Raw genomic sequence first — 16,492 nt, 5'->3', positions numbered from 1 at the left:
GATTCCAAGCCTAACCCACAATTGCTTCATAGCTTATGCCTTTTAGATATCAATTAAATTAAATCCCATCAATGTAAGTTGTAATATAAACTCAATATAATCAACTTGTGTTAGTTGTAATAATAATAATAATAATAATGTAAGTTGAAACTACACATGCCGGACCCATTAATCTTAATCATGGGCTAATCAACATGCCTAAGCCCAAAATAATACTATTAAGCATTAACCCATTCCTAAGTAGCCAAGTCGGTTAAAACTAGCTTTTTATACGCAAGAAAATAAAATTTGACTGCTTATACTATAGACTAGTATAGTAATCAAAATTCTTAGTAATCAAATTCAAACATGAACTCTTATGTCTTTTATGTTTCTCTCTCTCTCTCTAAAAAGTACGCCGACAATGCTCTAGGAGATGCAAAAATGAAAAGACTGCCGCTATAGGTGTTAACTAGTTACTTCCATTTTAATTTGCATATCTTCAATCTTTTTATTATTTCAGTCAAATTAAAATCCATTGTTTAGGTGTGAACATACACATACATACCAAGGAAGCTAATTAGCTAAGCAACCTTATATACTACTACTCTCTTCCCCTTTTTTGTTTTTTTTGTTTTTAAATTAAATATAAAAGCTTGGGTTCATGTATTTGTAATAGTACCCCAATAGATATCTTTTCCTTTTTTTGTATTTTAGAATAGCAAAGAGAATTTGATGAGCCGCGAAATATATTATTAAATTAATTAAAAAAGAAAAGAAAAGAATTAATTGGATGCCATGTAACTAGTAGTACGTATAGTACTATTTAATTGGGGGCTATATAACTCCCACGTTTGATTTTCTCTTAGCTTAGCACACCTTATTTATATAAAAACCGTTTCATTCTTCAAAACATCTCAAAGGGTCTCCGAGAAACTAATCAAAATCATAAATTTCTTGGTGGACCTTATTAGGGTAAATATTCATCACCAAAAATAGAAAAAAAAAAAAAAGAAAAGTAGACCAAAAAAATAAGAACATATTATTGTTTACATGTGCTTAGTAACAACGGTGGCGCATCAAAGGGGGTCAGGTGAGTTCATCCGGTTCACGGCGCAGCGTGGCTGTGACGGCGGAGATGAGGAACACGGCGGCGGCGGTGGTGGAAGAAGAAGCAGATCATATGAACAAGAAGTAGGTAACAAGAAAGAAGATGAGGTGGAAAGAATAACAATGCAAGGTTCAATGGAATTGAGTGAGATCATGCTTTCGGCGCTGACAAATAATGTTGTGTCATCAGGTTCTTCTTCTTCTCAATCTCATCAAAGCGGCACCGACTGGTTTGCTGCTGCTTCTCAGCATCATCCTATGATGACGTCAGATTTTGGACACGTGTCATCTTTGTCTTCTTTTACTTCTTCATCTTCTTCTTCTGCTTCTGCTTCCTCTTCATGGGTTGGCCAAAAGAGAGGGCGTGAAGAACAACACCACATGATTGGTGCTTCATCTTCATCTTCTTCTTCCTCTTCTCAATCTTATCAATATCAACATCAACATCATCAGAATTTGGTTCAACATCCTGTTCCTAGATTCTTTGGAACCAATCTTGGTGACTTCAAGGTGCTACCTTCTCATCAACCAGAATCATCTTCAGGTGCAATTCACTTCCTTCACTTCTTTTCTTATCAAAACTAAAAAATCTTTTTTTCTCTCTCTCTTTCAGTTTATATTTTTATCATTTTTTAATATTTAAAGGAAATTAAAAGACTTGGCAACTTGTTCAAAAAAATTATTGCACCATTAATGAGTATATATATATGAACAATAATGTTTGGAAATAATAAAAAATTAGCTTGCACCGTTTAAAGTTATTTTATCTAATATTTATTAATTAGCATTAGAATACTTGTTTAATTTAATATTATGTAATTTTAGATATTGTCTATTATTTAATATTACGGATACTTGAAGGATAACACTGGGTTATATATATTGCAATTCTCTCTCTCATTTAGGTCATGGTTTATATTGCATGCATAAACACTTTTCTCATGAATTGTTGTTTTCTTCCATTTTTTAATACTGGGAATAGATTAATGAACTATAGAACATGATTATGCAACTAATTGAACAATGGCATTTTCTGATAAATTCCGTTAAGATTAACATTAGTTGCTAATGAAGTTAGTGGTGCTGCATGTTAATCACCTTTCACACTTACCTTATTTCATTAATTCATTTCATACACGTTTTATTAAAAATATAATAAAGCATTAACTTAAACGTATAGTGGTGCAATTTCATGATCACTTTATTAAACTTAAACTCGAGCCAATTCATAAATAATTTTACTAAATTATTAATTAATAATTCTAAAAAAAATTAATTTTAAGGAAAAAATTGGATAATCTTATATATATTTTTTTCTTATAAAGCAGTGACAGAAGAAGCTTCCTCCATCACCACGGCGGCCACGGCAGCCACGGCAGCCACCGTAACCACCATGACACCGGCAACGCCGTCCAGCGAAGCCGCATCATATGAAGAAACAGGGGAGAGAAGGAGAAGGTACAGAGGAGTTAGGCAAAGGCCATGGGGAAAATGGGCAGCGGAGATTCGAGATCCACACAAGGCGGCAAGAGTGTGGCTCGGAACATTCGACACGGCGGAAGCCGCCGCAAGAGCCTACGACGAAGCCGCATTGAGATTCAGAGGAAACAGAGCAAAACTCAATTTTCCAGAGAATGTAAGAGCAGTGCCACGCCCAATTCAACCACCTTTCTCTGCCGCCGCCGCCACAACCACCGCCACCACACATTTCCGCCACCCTCCGCCGCAGATGTACCATCCAGAACCACCACCACCACCACCATTGGTTCAACAACAGCAGCCACAGTTTCAGGGAAACAATGAGATCAGAGACTATTTGGAATATTCTCTGCTTCTTCAGAGTTCTGGTGATTTTCAACAACATCAACAACAACAAATTAATCAACAACCTTCGAATTTGTTACAACAGTTGTACTATAATTCACAATTGGCGGCGCTTCAATCTTCTTCATCATCATCTTCTTCTTCTTCAGTTGTGCCACCAGCTTCGGTGTTTTCAGCTTCTGCTCAACCGTCCTCTGCTTCACTTCCCCTGTTTCCTAGTCAGCAAATGGTGTTTTTCCGGCCACCGGGAAACCAACCTCACGGCGGCGGAGACGGTGCCGGCGGGTTAAACTTTCTCCCTTCAACTTGGTCAGATACCAGTGGCTATCCACCACCACCTGGTTGATATAGAATCTCTTGTTACTCTGTCTTTTTTTTTTTTAATTTTTAATTTTAAACTTTGTTTATTAAAATATATAACTTTGTATTTGTTTTCCTTTTTCCTTTTTCTTTTCTTATTTTTGAGAAAAAAAATTGACCATAAATTCCTTGAACAATTGCTTTTAGGTTTAGAGTTTTTTTTTAAAATTTTTAATTTATTGAAAAAAATATGAGATGGGATTATTATAAGGTTATTAAGAGTTTTTTTTTTAATTTTATTTTCTTAATATATTTGTTGTTTGCCACCTTTTACAAATTAGGTTGGAGATAGAGATATGATTTGTATATTAAATAATATAGAAAACAATAAATAAATATAGAAGTAAAAAAATAAAAATAAGAAGTATAAAAAAAAAAATTTTCTTATTGTTAAAGTACTTGGGTATTTGTATTTGTATGATAAAGAGTTTGAAGGAAAAGACAAAGCAGCACTTGGGTTCAAAGGTGTTAATTTGATTCTGTGTATTGTATAAGATGGATATGAATATATGATGTTAACATTTTTTTTTCTCAATTATCCGTAGAAAGATGTAGAAACCCATAGCTTTTTATATAACCTTGTCTGCTATCCACTCTACAGCCATAGATATTTTATTAAAAAAAATTATTTGTATACTTTAAATCTTTTTTTGTTTAGTAATATATTTGGTTATGACTTAGTTATCATCATGATGATTATTCCACGATGATTATTCTTTATCTTTGTGTGTTATAGTGATACATTTGATATATTCTAATCTTACTGATTAAGAGTGATACTATATACATTTGATACAATCAATACTGTTTGGATTAACTCAGATTTTTCATGAAAAGTAATTTAATTGATATTTCCTAAAAGATTACTATTGAATTAAATAATGATTAATGTAAAATTGAATAATAGTTTATTAATATTATAATGCATAATTATATGATGTTTAAAAAGTTATATTAACAAAAGTAATTATATTTTTATATTCACAATTTTAATTCTTATACGAGAGAATGGATTTTATCAGATAATAATAGTTAATCTTTTAACGCCAACTTGTTTATTATTTAATAAATACGAAATTCTGGTATATATTAATTAAATTGAAGGCAATATATGTAAATTATTTAATACAGGAGTAGAAATAGTAATCAGGTAACTTCGCATTTAACATGCTAAATTTGCAATAAAGTTAATTGATATAAGCTTAGTCTACGGTTCTGTAATAGACTATTTAAAGAATACTAAACCTAACAAAATGTCTCATAATTTAAAAAAATTAAAATAGCAAAATAAACAAATAAATAAATAAATAAAATTAAAGATATTAAAACATAAAAATGTTATATAATAAAGAAATAAGTAGTTTGACGAATAAAAATATTAAAAACACTATTCGTATACTAAAATTAATTATTAAAATCAATCATCAATGTATTTATGTATATATATATTTGATATAATTTATTTTCAATGCATATTTATATTTTAACATATATTTTATACTGATAACTAATTTTGATGGTTGATTTTGATGTATACATAATATAATGATAAAAATATTTAAATAGCATAAAAACAAATTCAAATCATTATTAAATTTTTAAAATAGTTTTAAACTTAAATTAATTATCAGATTAAATACAGGTGTATGCTTCTACTAGGTCAACTTTTCTTTTTCCACTCCTAGTTCTCTGTCACAACACATGCATCTTCCACTTGCCAAAGGCATGCATGGAATTTGAATTTCAATAGTTGGCTAAAATAATCCAAGACCACCCCACCATTGAAGTGGGTAGTTAGTTATTAACTTTGGCTGATTGATGGTGTGAAAATGTAACTGATTTTTGTGTTAATTTCTAAGATGAGAAGTCCAAGAGATACAGACCAGTCAAACCAAATTTAGTTTAAGAACATGAAGGACTTTATGCATTATTATTATTTGTTCAAACAATCACCTTGTCAAAAGGCAGGCTTATCTAAAATTTAAAGTTAGCTTAGGTTTCAAGGTTTCTTTATGAAATTATCAAATTTGAACAAACTTTTCAGGGTATGAAATTGGTTTAAAAAAAGAAGATTCAACAGAAAAATACTCATTCAAATGATAGATCTAAGTTTAAAATTGCAACAAAATATCGTTATAAAAATTCCTTCCAACTTAACTCTATGGCTCTAGTATTTTTCATTGGCTCTTAATGAATATCTTCACTTATATACAACTCTCATTCTAAAATTCAATCCAACGTTGGTCGGATAGGATTGTCAATTCGATTCACAATAGATAGAATAGGTACGAGTTAATATAGATGTTGCACTAAAAACTTTTCACTAAATGCAAAAAATTCTTAACCACTAAAAAAAATCAGTTCTATTAATTAATAATATAATACATTTTTTTTTACATAAAAGTCAGTTCTACTTTAAATTATTATTAAGTTATATAATAATGTTGCATTTTTTTAGTAATCTGCGGATATAGTCTCTACTCAGAACTAGTAGAGTTAGGGTTGGGACATTTTGAACCCGCGAATAGGATTAGAGTTAGATCCAAACCCTACCTTACCTTACCCATTGTCAATTTGCCATCCCCAAGTAAAACATTACTAGAAATAGGACTTTTTTTTAGACAAAAATTTCAAATGAAATTTATTCCGTCTGAATGACTTTTTAATTTTGGACAAATTTGGGACAAATGTTGAACAACATTTAGTGGAGGTTATGAAAGAATATATTATGTCCTAAATTTGTCTAAATTTTTTTTGGATGGCGCTAAAATTTTCATACAGATTAGCAATACATTTTGGACAAAAACTATAATTCATCCGTATTCATACAGATTTGGCACGCATTTTGAAAAATGTGAATTCTATTCTAAATTTGTCTATAATTAATCTTAAATATTTTTATTATAGCTAACCCTTCGAAGTAGCCAAAATTCTTTCCGACAAATTTGAGACGAAAATAACATCATTTGTAAATTCTGTTTAAAAGTGCATCAATTTTCAAATGTTTATTGAAAATTTTAGCATTTAGTATAAAAATATTGTTTATATCTAAATTTGTCTATAATTTATCCCAAATATTTTTACTATTTCAAAATAATTTTTTTCCTAAAATAACTTTAATTATATATAATTTATAAAAAGGTACATTTTTTGTTTCTAAGACTCAATTTCAAAACCTCTCGATCAAAATATCGATCAAAATACGAAATAATCATCATATTAATTAATATTTTATTTATTGTTATACATATTTTAAAAATTAGATTAATAGATATGTTAGTACTTATTTATGCACCCGTCTTTTATAGCAACTAAATTTTTTTTGTCTTTACAAAAATTGTTTTAATATATTTTAACATTATTCATATATTAGTAACATTATTTTTTAATGCACATAAAAATATAAAATAAAATAAAATAAAAATAAAATCAAACAAAATTCAATTGAACTCTTTTGTCCTCAAACTTTTTATTAATTTTGTAAAAAAAATATTTCATTTTAATTTATTGTCTCAAGATAAAAGTATAAATATTATTTAATTTATAATAATTAAGATAATGTATTTTAAATAAGTCTATTTAAATATAGTGAAATTAAATTTTCGTCATTTTTTTTCTCATAACCATTACCAAACTCTTAAATTCAATATTTTTTTCAACTAAAAAATATTTATAACCACTCCTGTATATTCCTATATTTCTGTATATGCAACGTTTCAAATTAATATGAAAACGTTTTAGGATATGTTTAGTTAAGCGTTTGAACCATCAAGTTACATTTAGCTTTTTTGAAAGCTTTATTTGTTGTTTGGCTATTTATTCTTCTTCTAAAAATAAACGTAATTCTACCTAGGTTTATTTAAAGATAGAAATTCTAATTTTTGTATTCACTTTCATAAGTTAGATTGAAATTTATTTTCTATTTATTAATTTTGTCCTTCATTGTTTATATAATTAATTTTGTTATTATTTTTATAATATTTTTTCTCTAATACTCTCTCATGCATATTATTATTTTTTGTTTATATGATTTTTTTACCTGTTATCTTTGTTATATGGAATAATAAAAATAAAATTATAGTGTATTAAAAAAGAATACTAAGAATATCTATATAAAAACTATTGTCAAAAACTTTTAGATTTGTTTTCGTCACTTAGATATGTAATTGTTAATTATTTTTAGTACTCTCTTATTATTGTAATTCTCGTATACTATGTTTTTGTGTAATTTTTTATAATATAAATTATGATCCCATTAAATAAGACAAATTAAATAAAAAATTAATCATAAATAATAATAATCATAAATATTAGATTCCAAAATAATATTAAAAATAAGATTAGTAAGAGTACTAGAATAAGAGTATGATGTAAAAAGAATACTAAATTAATGTTCTGACGTTAATACTTAAAATTTAAGAAAAATGTAATATATATATATATATATATATATATATATATATATATATATATATAATTTATATTTTTTAGTTTCAATTAAAAATATATTTTGCTAATTCTTATATGTTTTTTTTATTTTAGTGAGTAAATATTAATTATATTATAAAATTAATTAATAAGATTTATTTAAATATATAAATTAAAATGAAAGAATAATATAAAAAATTATTTAAGTTGATATTTATTTTATTAATTTTTTTTATTTAAAAGTGATTTTAAGTAATGTAATCCAAACAATATTTATATTACTATAATTCATTTTAATATAAAGATGGTCAAATATAAATTACCTTAAACAAAATTAAACCATCATGATTTAAATTAATTCTCAACAAATTAGTACTCAATAAAATAAAATTATATATAATTTAAATTTAAAAATTTTAATATAATTTAAACAATATAATTTAAATATTTTAAATAATAGAGTACATACAAAATTTATATAATTTACTATATTAAATTGATAATTTTAAATTATATATTTAAATAAACACTTTTAAATTATTCATCTTTTATTATCTTATAGTGATATCTAGTCGAGGTTAAGCTCTTTTTCAAGTCTTTTCGGTCGTGTGATCTTTCAAACATGTGGCGATTGAATTTGCCAGCAAAATTCAACAATTTCAAAAATCAATTTAACTATCTCAGCTCGTATTAATAGAGGATTTTAACTCAAGTGATATAATTTAAAATGGTCAATTTAAACACATAATTTAAAATGTTCTATTTAAACTCTAACGATAAAGTTATGTAATTTAAAACTGTCATTACATTTTTTTTAAATCATCTCATTCAAATTAGTACATAATAAAATAAAATTATATATAATTTAAAATTAAAAATTTTAATATAATTTGAAGAATATAATTTAAACATTTCCAATAATAGAGTACATGAATAAATAGTGAAATTTGAGTGAAAAAAACTGAGTCAAAAATTTAGAATTTTTTATTTTTGTTGTTTCGTAATAATTTAGGATAAGTGGCGAAATTTAAGCGTTAGTAACGACATTAAGTATGTATTTAGATTGATGTTTGTCAAACTAAAATTTGAATAAAAGTGATTTTTATAGAATTAATTGTAAGTAGATATAAATTTATGGCAACATGATTTATGTTTGGCAATTTTATACTAAAATTAATTTTGATAAAATAAATATTATTTGGATAATATTAATTAAAATCACTTTTAGATAAATAATTAGTTAATTAATAAAAAATATAATATTAAATTATAATGTTATTTTTTTAAGTATATTTAATTTTTTTATATTTTTTATATTATTTTTTTATATAGTATTTTTTTATATATTAAATTTGCACTATACATTTTCTCTTTGAAAATAATTAATCAAAATAATGCACAGTAATTAAATTTTGAAATGGCAAGACAGAAATAATTTTATTCTAATACCACATGTTAGATAATTTCTGTGATCAGGAAGAGATTGTGAGACACTAGATAGTTAGAGACACACCACAAAAAAATAGAATCACAAAAAGACTGAATCGTACACTACTTAAGAAAGCTAGGTGTATGCACTCTAATTCTAAGTTAAACAGAGAATTGTGGGTTGATTCAGTTGCTACAACGTGCTACATAGTAAATCGATTTTTACATTCTTCTTTAGATGGAGATATACCTTATAAGGTGTGGTTAGAGAAACATGGAGATTACGAGAAACACAGAGTCTTTGAATGCACGATTTATTATCATATCAAAGACAATAAACTAGATGAAAGAGCTAAGAAGGGAATTTTCTTGGGGTATTTAAGAGGGGTTCAAGGCTATCGTCTTTAGAGCGTAAGTGATTTTAAGTTTGTAATCAGTAGGGATATAACCTTTAATGAAAGCTCCATGGTAGCTTTGTCAAAAATTTATGACGGCAGATGATGGTGATGTTGAAAAAATTATAAACACTCAAGTGGTAGAGATAGAGTCTAAAAACTAACCAATAGACTCTAGTCATGTCCAGGTGGAGCATCTTAATGCTACTCACGAAGATGAGGAGGACAATGAACTTGATTATGAGAAGATTCAGCAGGAAAATACACATGTATGACAACAGCAACAACAGGATTCTTTGGTATCCACTAAGCCAAAGAAGAATTACAAACTCGTACAGAAGCTTGGGTCAGACAAGCTTCTGAGGCATTATGGACAGTTAAATTTAGTAGAGTATGCACTTTCGGTGGAGAAAAATGAGCCAGTCACCTTCAAACAAGCTATCAAGGACAAGGATAGTGAGAGCTGGTTGGTTGCTATGGAAGAAGAGATGTAGTCTCTTCGTAAAAACAAGACATGGGAGGTGGTCCCATTGTCCGTGAAAAAGACTGCTATTGGTTATAAGTGGGTGTATAAAAGAAAAGAAGATTCTACTAAATCAGATGGTACAAGATTCAAGGCTAGGATAGTGGCCAAGGGATTCGCATAGAAAGAAAGAGTTGATTATAATGATGATATTTTCTCTTGTAGTAAAATACACTTCTATTCGAATGCTTTTAAGTCTTATAGCTAATGGCGATCTTGAGTTAGAACAACTAGATATGAAGACAGCGTTCTTACACGATGATTTAGAGAAGAAATTTATATGTATCAACCTAAGGGTTTCAAAGTTGAGGGTAAAAAAAGTCAGGTTTGTCGCTTGAAAAAATTACTTTATGAATTGAAACAATCTCTTTGACAGTGGTACAAGTGATTTGATTTCTTTATTTTAAAACAAGGTTTCTTTAGAAGTAACTAAGATTGTTGTATATACATTTATAAGCTTCTTGGAGGTAATTGTATGTGGATGAGATGCTCATTGCTTCCAAGAGCAAGGTGGAGATAGATAAGTTCAAGATTTAACTTGGTGAAGAGTTTGTGATTTGGGTGCTGCGAGAAAAATCTTAGGCATAGAGATTAGAAGATAGATATTAAGTCGAAAATTGTTCCTGAGCCAAAAAAGCTACATTGAACGCATTATCGAAAGGTTTGAGATGAAAAATGCTAAGTCGGTGGTGACTCCATTGGCTCCACATTTCAGGTTCTCAGGTAAACAATCTCCTACAACAGCAGAAGATAAGACTTACATGGACAATATACCTTACGCAAGTGCTGTAGACAGCCTAATGTACGCTATGGTATGCACGCGCCCAGACATTTCACAAGCAGTCAGTGTTATTAGCAGGTTTATGGCAAATCCAGAGAAGACACACTGGGAAGCAGTCAAATAGATATTAAGATACTTAAAGGGTACCATTGGCACATGTTTATGGTTTGGTGGTAAATCATCATGTCAAATTCGCAATTTTGTTGATTCTAATTATGCTGGTGATCTAGATAGAGACGATCTACAACTAGTTATGTATATAAAATATATGGTGCTCCGGTTAGTTGGCGATCGATGTTACAAGCACTATCTACTACAGAGGTTGAGTACATGGCAGTAGCAGAAGGGGTGAAGGAGATATTGTGGTTAAGAGGTTTTCTAGATGATTTAGGTTTTAAGCAAAATTGTGTGAATCTTAGTTGTGATAGCCAAAGTGTGATTCATTTGGCTAAAAACCAGGTTCATCATACTCGTACCAAGCATATTGATATTAGGTATCATTTTGTGCGTGATGTTATAGAGAAAAGTGACATTTCTTTCGTGAAGGTATACACAAATGAAAATCCAACAGACATGTTGACTAAAGTAGTGTCGGAAAACAAATTCCAGCATTACTTGGATTTGCTCAACATTATTCCATGTTAAGTATTACATGGCGAATAAAGGAAATACATTTCGTTTGATCCTGGTAAAGGGTATGTAAGCAGTCATTGTTAAGACGATGCAATCGAATACGACTACTACAATTTGTTCGTTCAAAATTTGAGTCGGTTTTTCAAATTGTGACCGAATTGGAGAATTGGGAGAATACAAGAAGGATAAGAGCAAACTTAGGAAGTAAAATAAAGTTTGCAAGGAGTTTTAATAGGAGAGAACTTGTAGAAAATTTTTATAGGAGGATTTTATTCTTATTCATTGAAATTATAGCATAGATGATACTATATATATTTTCTGTAGCATTGTAATTGAAACATCATCAAAAATAAGAAAGAAGATTAATTCACATCATATTATATAGAGTAATTACATCATATTTTCTCATATTGGCTTTATTATAATTAGTGCATTATTGTGGATAGTGTTCAATTTCATATTACTTTATATCTATTACAAGTCTAAATTCCGCTGCAGACTCAACAAGATTGGAAACCCCAAAAATACTTTTAACATTGCATTTCTCATTGTATTTGTGTTTGGGGATGTTGTTGTGGGGGAGGAGGGAGGTGGTGGGATGAAATTTATAATATGGAGTGTCCATTGTCCATATTGTTCTATTCAATATTCTCGTGTGTTCATTTAATTTAGTTTTGAAGTAACGACTCTATGTCAAATGTAGCAAAAGCACATGGTTCCTCAGAATTTTAGAAGGACGTTTAATTTAGTTATCAATTAGGTTCTTTTAGTTTAGATTTCTCTTTAAAGTTATATTCTAAAGATTGTTCAGAGACATCCAAAGATGATCTAAATATTAAGCAAGAACTTTACATGCGAAAAGAAAAGGCAAATGAGCAAGAAATGATCAATGAAGAGCAAAATGCTAAGTTTAATGACGCGGCGCACAAGTTAAAAGATTAAGGACGTCAACTAAAAGCTCAACAGAAAAGAATTGGTTTTACCGATGAAAAGACACTTCATACTTTATATAAAAAGTTGAATCTCCCACTTTCTTCTTCAACCTTATCTGATCCTGCGAAAAATGAGTTTGGAATAGATTTTAGTGATGATAAGAATGATAGCATGAGTGATTGAAGTCTGGAGTATATGTTTTTTTTTATATTTAGATTAAGGAATTTTTAGGTGAATTAGTTAATATATTTTAATTTATTCATGATTTGCGACCTTTTTAAAAACTTTCTTCGTTTTAGTTTAATTATTTTTTTCTTATTTTAATTTGATTACATTTATGGACAATAGTATTTTAATAATAAATATTTTTTAAATCTTTTATTGAATAAATTTTTTATGATTTTATTATGTATTTATAATTTAAATGATATAATATAAAAAATTTGTTTATTATAATGATCTTAATATAGAAACCAAATTGTATACAATTTATTTTTTTAAATATTTAAATATTAAATAGTAAATTATTTTGTATGAAAATTATTTAAAATATTATATTAAATTTGTAAAAAATTTGTGTGAAAATATTTTTTATTTTATATGAGATTTGTTTCAAATACGTAAATTATATTAAATTAAATTTATCTGAAATTTAATCGAAAAGAAATATTTGAATTGTCTAAATTTTGTTTAAAAAAATCGGTTATAGTTGACTAAATTCGTTAGAAATTTGTCTGAAATGAAGTGTATCTTTTGTTTGAAATTTGTCTAAAATAAAATATTTTTAGGTTTGAAATTTATCCGAAATACATTGTCTTTATGTTAGTTAATCTATCTAAGATACGTCATAATAGTTAGAAATATAACAGATAAATGCTTATTCGAAATTCATCACAAAATTGTTTAAAAAAATTTCGGACGAAATTTCAGACAAAATGTAAATTAGCAACAAGAATTTTTTGGACAAAAAAATTCATCTCAATTTTGTTCAAAACAAAAAATTTGTCTCTAATTTATGCGAAATTGATCTCAATTTCGTCTCAAAATTCGTATGAGTCATTCTATGAGAATTTTTAATAAAAAATGATAAAAAAATGCTTATGGTATGACATAATTTGTATGATCTATCTTCTATAAATAAGTAATATTCCAATCAAATAGTTATTATCTCTCTGCAATATTATTTTAATGATTATATAAATAATACATAGTTTAAATTAAATAGTAATTATTTATGTAAAATAGATAAAAATCAGATTATATAAACTAACGTCACACGTAAGTATTTTTCTGTTATTTTTTATTGGATATTTTCATAAAAAAATTTATGCGTCTAACAAAAGAATAATATTTTTATTGTCCTTTTTAATTGATAAATTGCGAGTTGTCTAAATAAAAAAATTAGATGGGTTTTACTCAAATTAAAATTCTCTTAACTCGTGTTAAGTTCAAGAGGAATTTCTCTTTTGTCTTGTAGCTTAGTTTTCTTTTGTCTGGACTTTAGTGAGTTTAATCCCGTCTTTCAATTTAAAAAAAACGCAATAATTATCAATTATTTAAAACTATTGTGTTCTCTATTTATTTTATTTCATTGTGTATATTACATAAGCTAAGTCTCTGGTGGCTATCTCTGTGGTAACTAGTGGTGGCTAAGGTTACACTTTTAACTTAAAAGTGTAACCTTTCACAAAAAAAAGTGTCACCTAATGAAAAAAAATAAATTAAAAGATTTAAGAGAAGAAATAATTAAGTTATCAAAATTAATAGATCAAAAATTAATGATTTTAACTAATGTCAACTGTAATGACACCGAATTCTTAAAATCAATACAAAATGATTTTTTTCAAAATCTTTATTTTACTATAAGTTTTATTGAAGGGCTTCAAAAACCTGAAAAAACTTATTTTTCACACGGAATTTCTAAAAAATGTTACCATGGAAATGATTCCCCACATCTATATCATACTTTTAACCCACAATTAAATTCTATAGTAGATATGCTTGAAGAAATATTAACATCCATAAAATTTCAAAGAAATAAGGAAAAAGAGAATCCCAAGGAAGAAAAATTTCAAAACATAATTAACATAACAGATTTAAAAGTAAAACCACCACTAAAATTATGAATATTGAAGAAAAATTAGAAGAAGTTACAATGCTTTTTAAACAATTAAAAATGGCTCAAGAAAATAATATTATGGAACATGGTTTTCAAATAGAGGAAGAATTAGTAAATTCTGAAAATATAGAAAATGAAGAACACATTCTAGATTATTCAAGTGACGAAGAACCAGCTATTTCAATACAAGTAAAGAATGAAGCTGGAACATCTAAGGATAATCAATCTCAATTTAAATGGGAAACAGGTTTTGATAATTATGCTTTTAAAAAAGGGTTTATAAATAAAGATTCAAAATATGCAAAAATACCATCAAAATACGTTCCTAAAATCCAGGAAATGGAAGGAGAAAGAATGCTCGATTTAGATTGCAAAAAGAACGAAAAAGAAATTTTCGAAAACTGGTTGAATTCCTTCTTATTAGAAGCCTTTACTAATCCAAAACTTGGTGAATTGTCTGGAAGGGACATTTGGAATTACATAGGGTTTCATACTAAAGGAACTATAAGAGATTATATGACATCAATAGAAAACCAAGTAATAGAAGAATTAGAAACAAAAACAACAGCTTATGATAAGATATTATATATAATGATTCTATATAACGAATTTTTTGGAAAAAAACATTATAGATCATAGACAAGAAGTCTATAATAAAGAATATCAAGAAGCAAAAAACCATTTAACTAATATTCAGATATATGATTTATGTAATGTGGAGTCCTATATATGTGAATATAGAATACATTATTACAAATTAAAAGAAGAAGATAAAAATCATTATCTTAGTATGTACATAACAAAACTTCCATATCCTGCTAATGAATTTATAATGGGAAGATTTATAAGAGAAATAAATAGAGGAACAATTGAAAATAATTTTGGTGGAGCAACCTCTACTATAAGAGAGGAAATAAAAGAACGTTGTATGCAAGAAGCAACTCAAAAAAGATTTGCAAATATAATCAGAATTTGTTGTCAGGATAATGAGGAGATACCTCAAAAATATGGTCTTAATAAAAATCTTCAAAGAAAAAGAAAATAACAATAAAAATAAAAGACAAAGAAATAACTATTGCCCGAATAAAAAAGAAAATTGTAAATGTTGGTATTGCCAAGAAGAAGGACACTACGCAAATGAATGCCCGAAAAAGAAGGATAAAAAGGATCTTACTAAACAAATAGAAATTGCTAAGTCTTGTTTCATGGAACCATTAGAAGAATCTGATGATAACTTAGACTATATTTTTGAATATGTCTCGGAAACAGACTCAGAGACTGAGTAATAATGCTACATTTATTACTATAAAAATAACAGAAAAGTTTATAAATGCTTTCATAGATTCTGGGGCAACACAATGCTTTGCTAGTTCAAGTATAAAACTTGATTGGAAAAAATTAAAGAAACCATTAAAAGTTAGAATAGCTGACAAATCAATACATAAAATTGACCAAAAAGCAAAGATGGTTGAAATTTTTATTCAAAATTATAGGTTCATTGTTCCATCTATATATATGTTAGATTCTGGAATAGATTTTATCATAGGAAATAACTTTTTAAAGCTATATCATCCATTCATTCAAGAATTAACATATATAGTTTTAAAAGCTCCACACGATTCTTTAATAAATCAAAAATCAAAACGTATAAAAATACCAACTACTACTATAGATAAGATCTTAAAGTTTAAAATATTTTCTATATTAGAAACATGTTATTTAAATCTATACTTTCAGATAAATATTCCAAAAAATAATCTTGAAATAAAGATAGAAGAACTCTTGGATGAAATTTGTGCTGAAAATCCTTTAGATATTAAAAATACAAATAACAAATTGGTAAGCATTAAATTAAAAGATCCCACAAAAGAGATAAATGTTCCAAATAAAATTCCTTATTCCGCGAGAGATAGAGAAGAGTTCTCATTAGAATGTAAAGACCTTTTGAAAAAAGGAATTATAAGATTAAGTAAAAGTCC

The 16,492-nt window shown here is 27.3% G+C and overlaps 1 protein-coding gene across 2 annotated transcripts; it reads left to right on the top strand.

Annotated features, from left to right (window-relative positions):
* The first annotated feature begins 477 nt into the window (after positions 1–477).
* LOC112803013 (uncharacterized) lies at positions 478–3,488 on the top strand. 2 transcript variants are annotated; one of them, XM_025846459.3, is made up of 2 exons: positions 478–1,633; positions 2,418–3,488. In XM_025846459.3, the coding sequence occupies exons 1-2, from the start codon at positions 1,033–1,035 to the stop codon at positions 3,257–3,259; spliced, it is 1,443 nt and encodes a 480-aa protein (XP_025702244.1). In that variant the 5' UTR covers positions 478–1,032; the 3' UTR covers positions 3,260–3,488. The 2 variants fall into 2 exon arrangements, with proteins under 2 accessions (XP_025702244.1, XP_025702243.1); XM_025846458.3 differs by having other exon boundaries at positions 614–1,633; positions 2,415–3,488.
* Positions 3,489–16,492: the final 13,004 nt, after the last annotated feature.

Source organism: Arachis hypogaea, chromosome 5 (assembly GCF_003086295.3).
Source record: "Arachis hypogaea cultivar Tifrunner chromosome 5, arahy.Tifrunner.gnm2.J5K5, whole genome shotgun sequence".
Taxonomy (NCBI): domain Eukaryota; kingdom Viridiplantae; phylum Streptophyta; class Magnoliopsida; order Fabales; family Fabaceae; genus Arachis; species Arachis hypogaea.
This window is presented reverse-complemented; position numbering and strand designations above follow the sequence as displayed.

Coding starts and splice junctions, on each gene's coding strand:
- LOC112803013 (XM_025846458.3), top strand. CDS start 1,033: ATGTGCTTAGTAACAACGGTGGCGCATCAAAGGGGGTCAGGTGAGTTC. Junction 1,634..2,414: donor TCAACCAGAATCATCTTCAG/GTGCAATTCACT, acceptor TTTCTTATAAAG/CAGTGACAGAAGAAGCTTCC.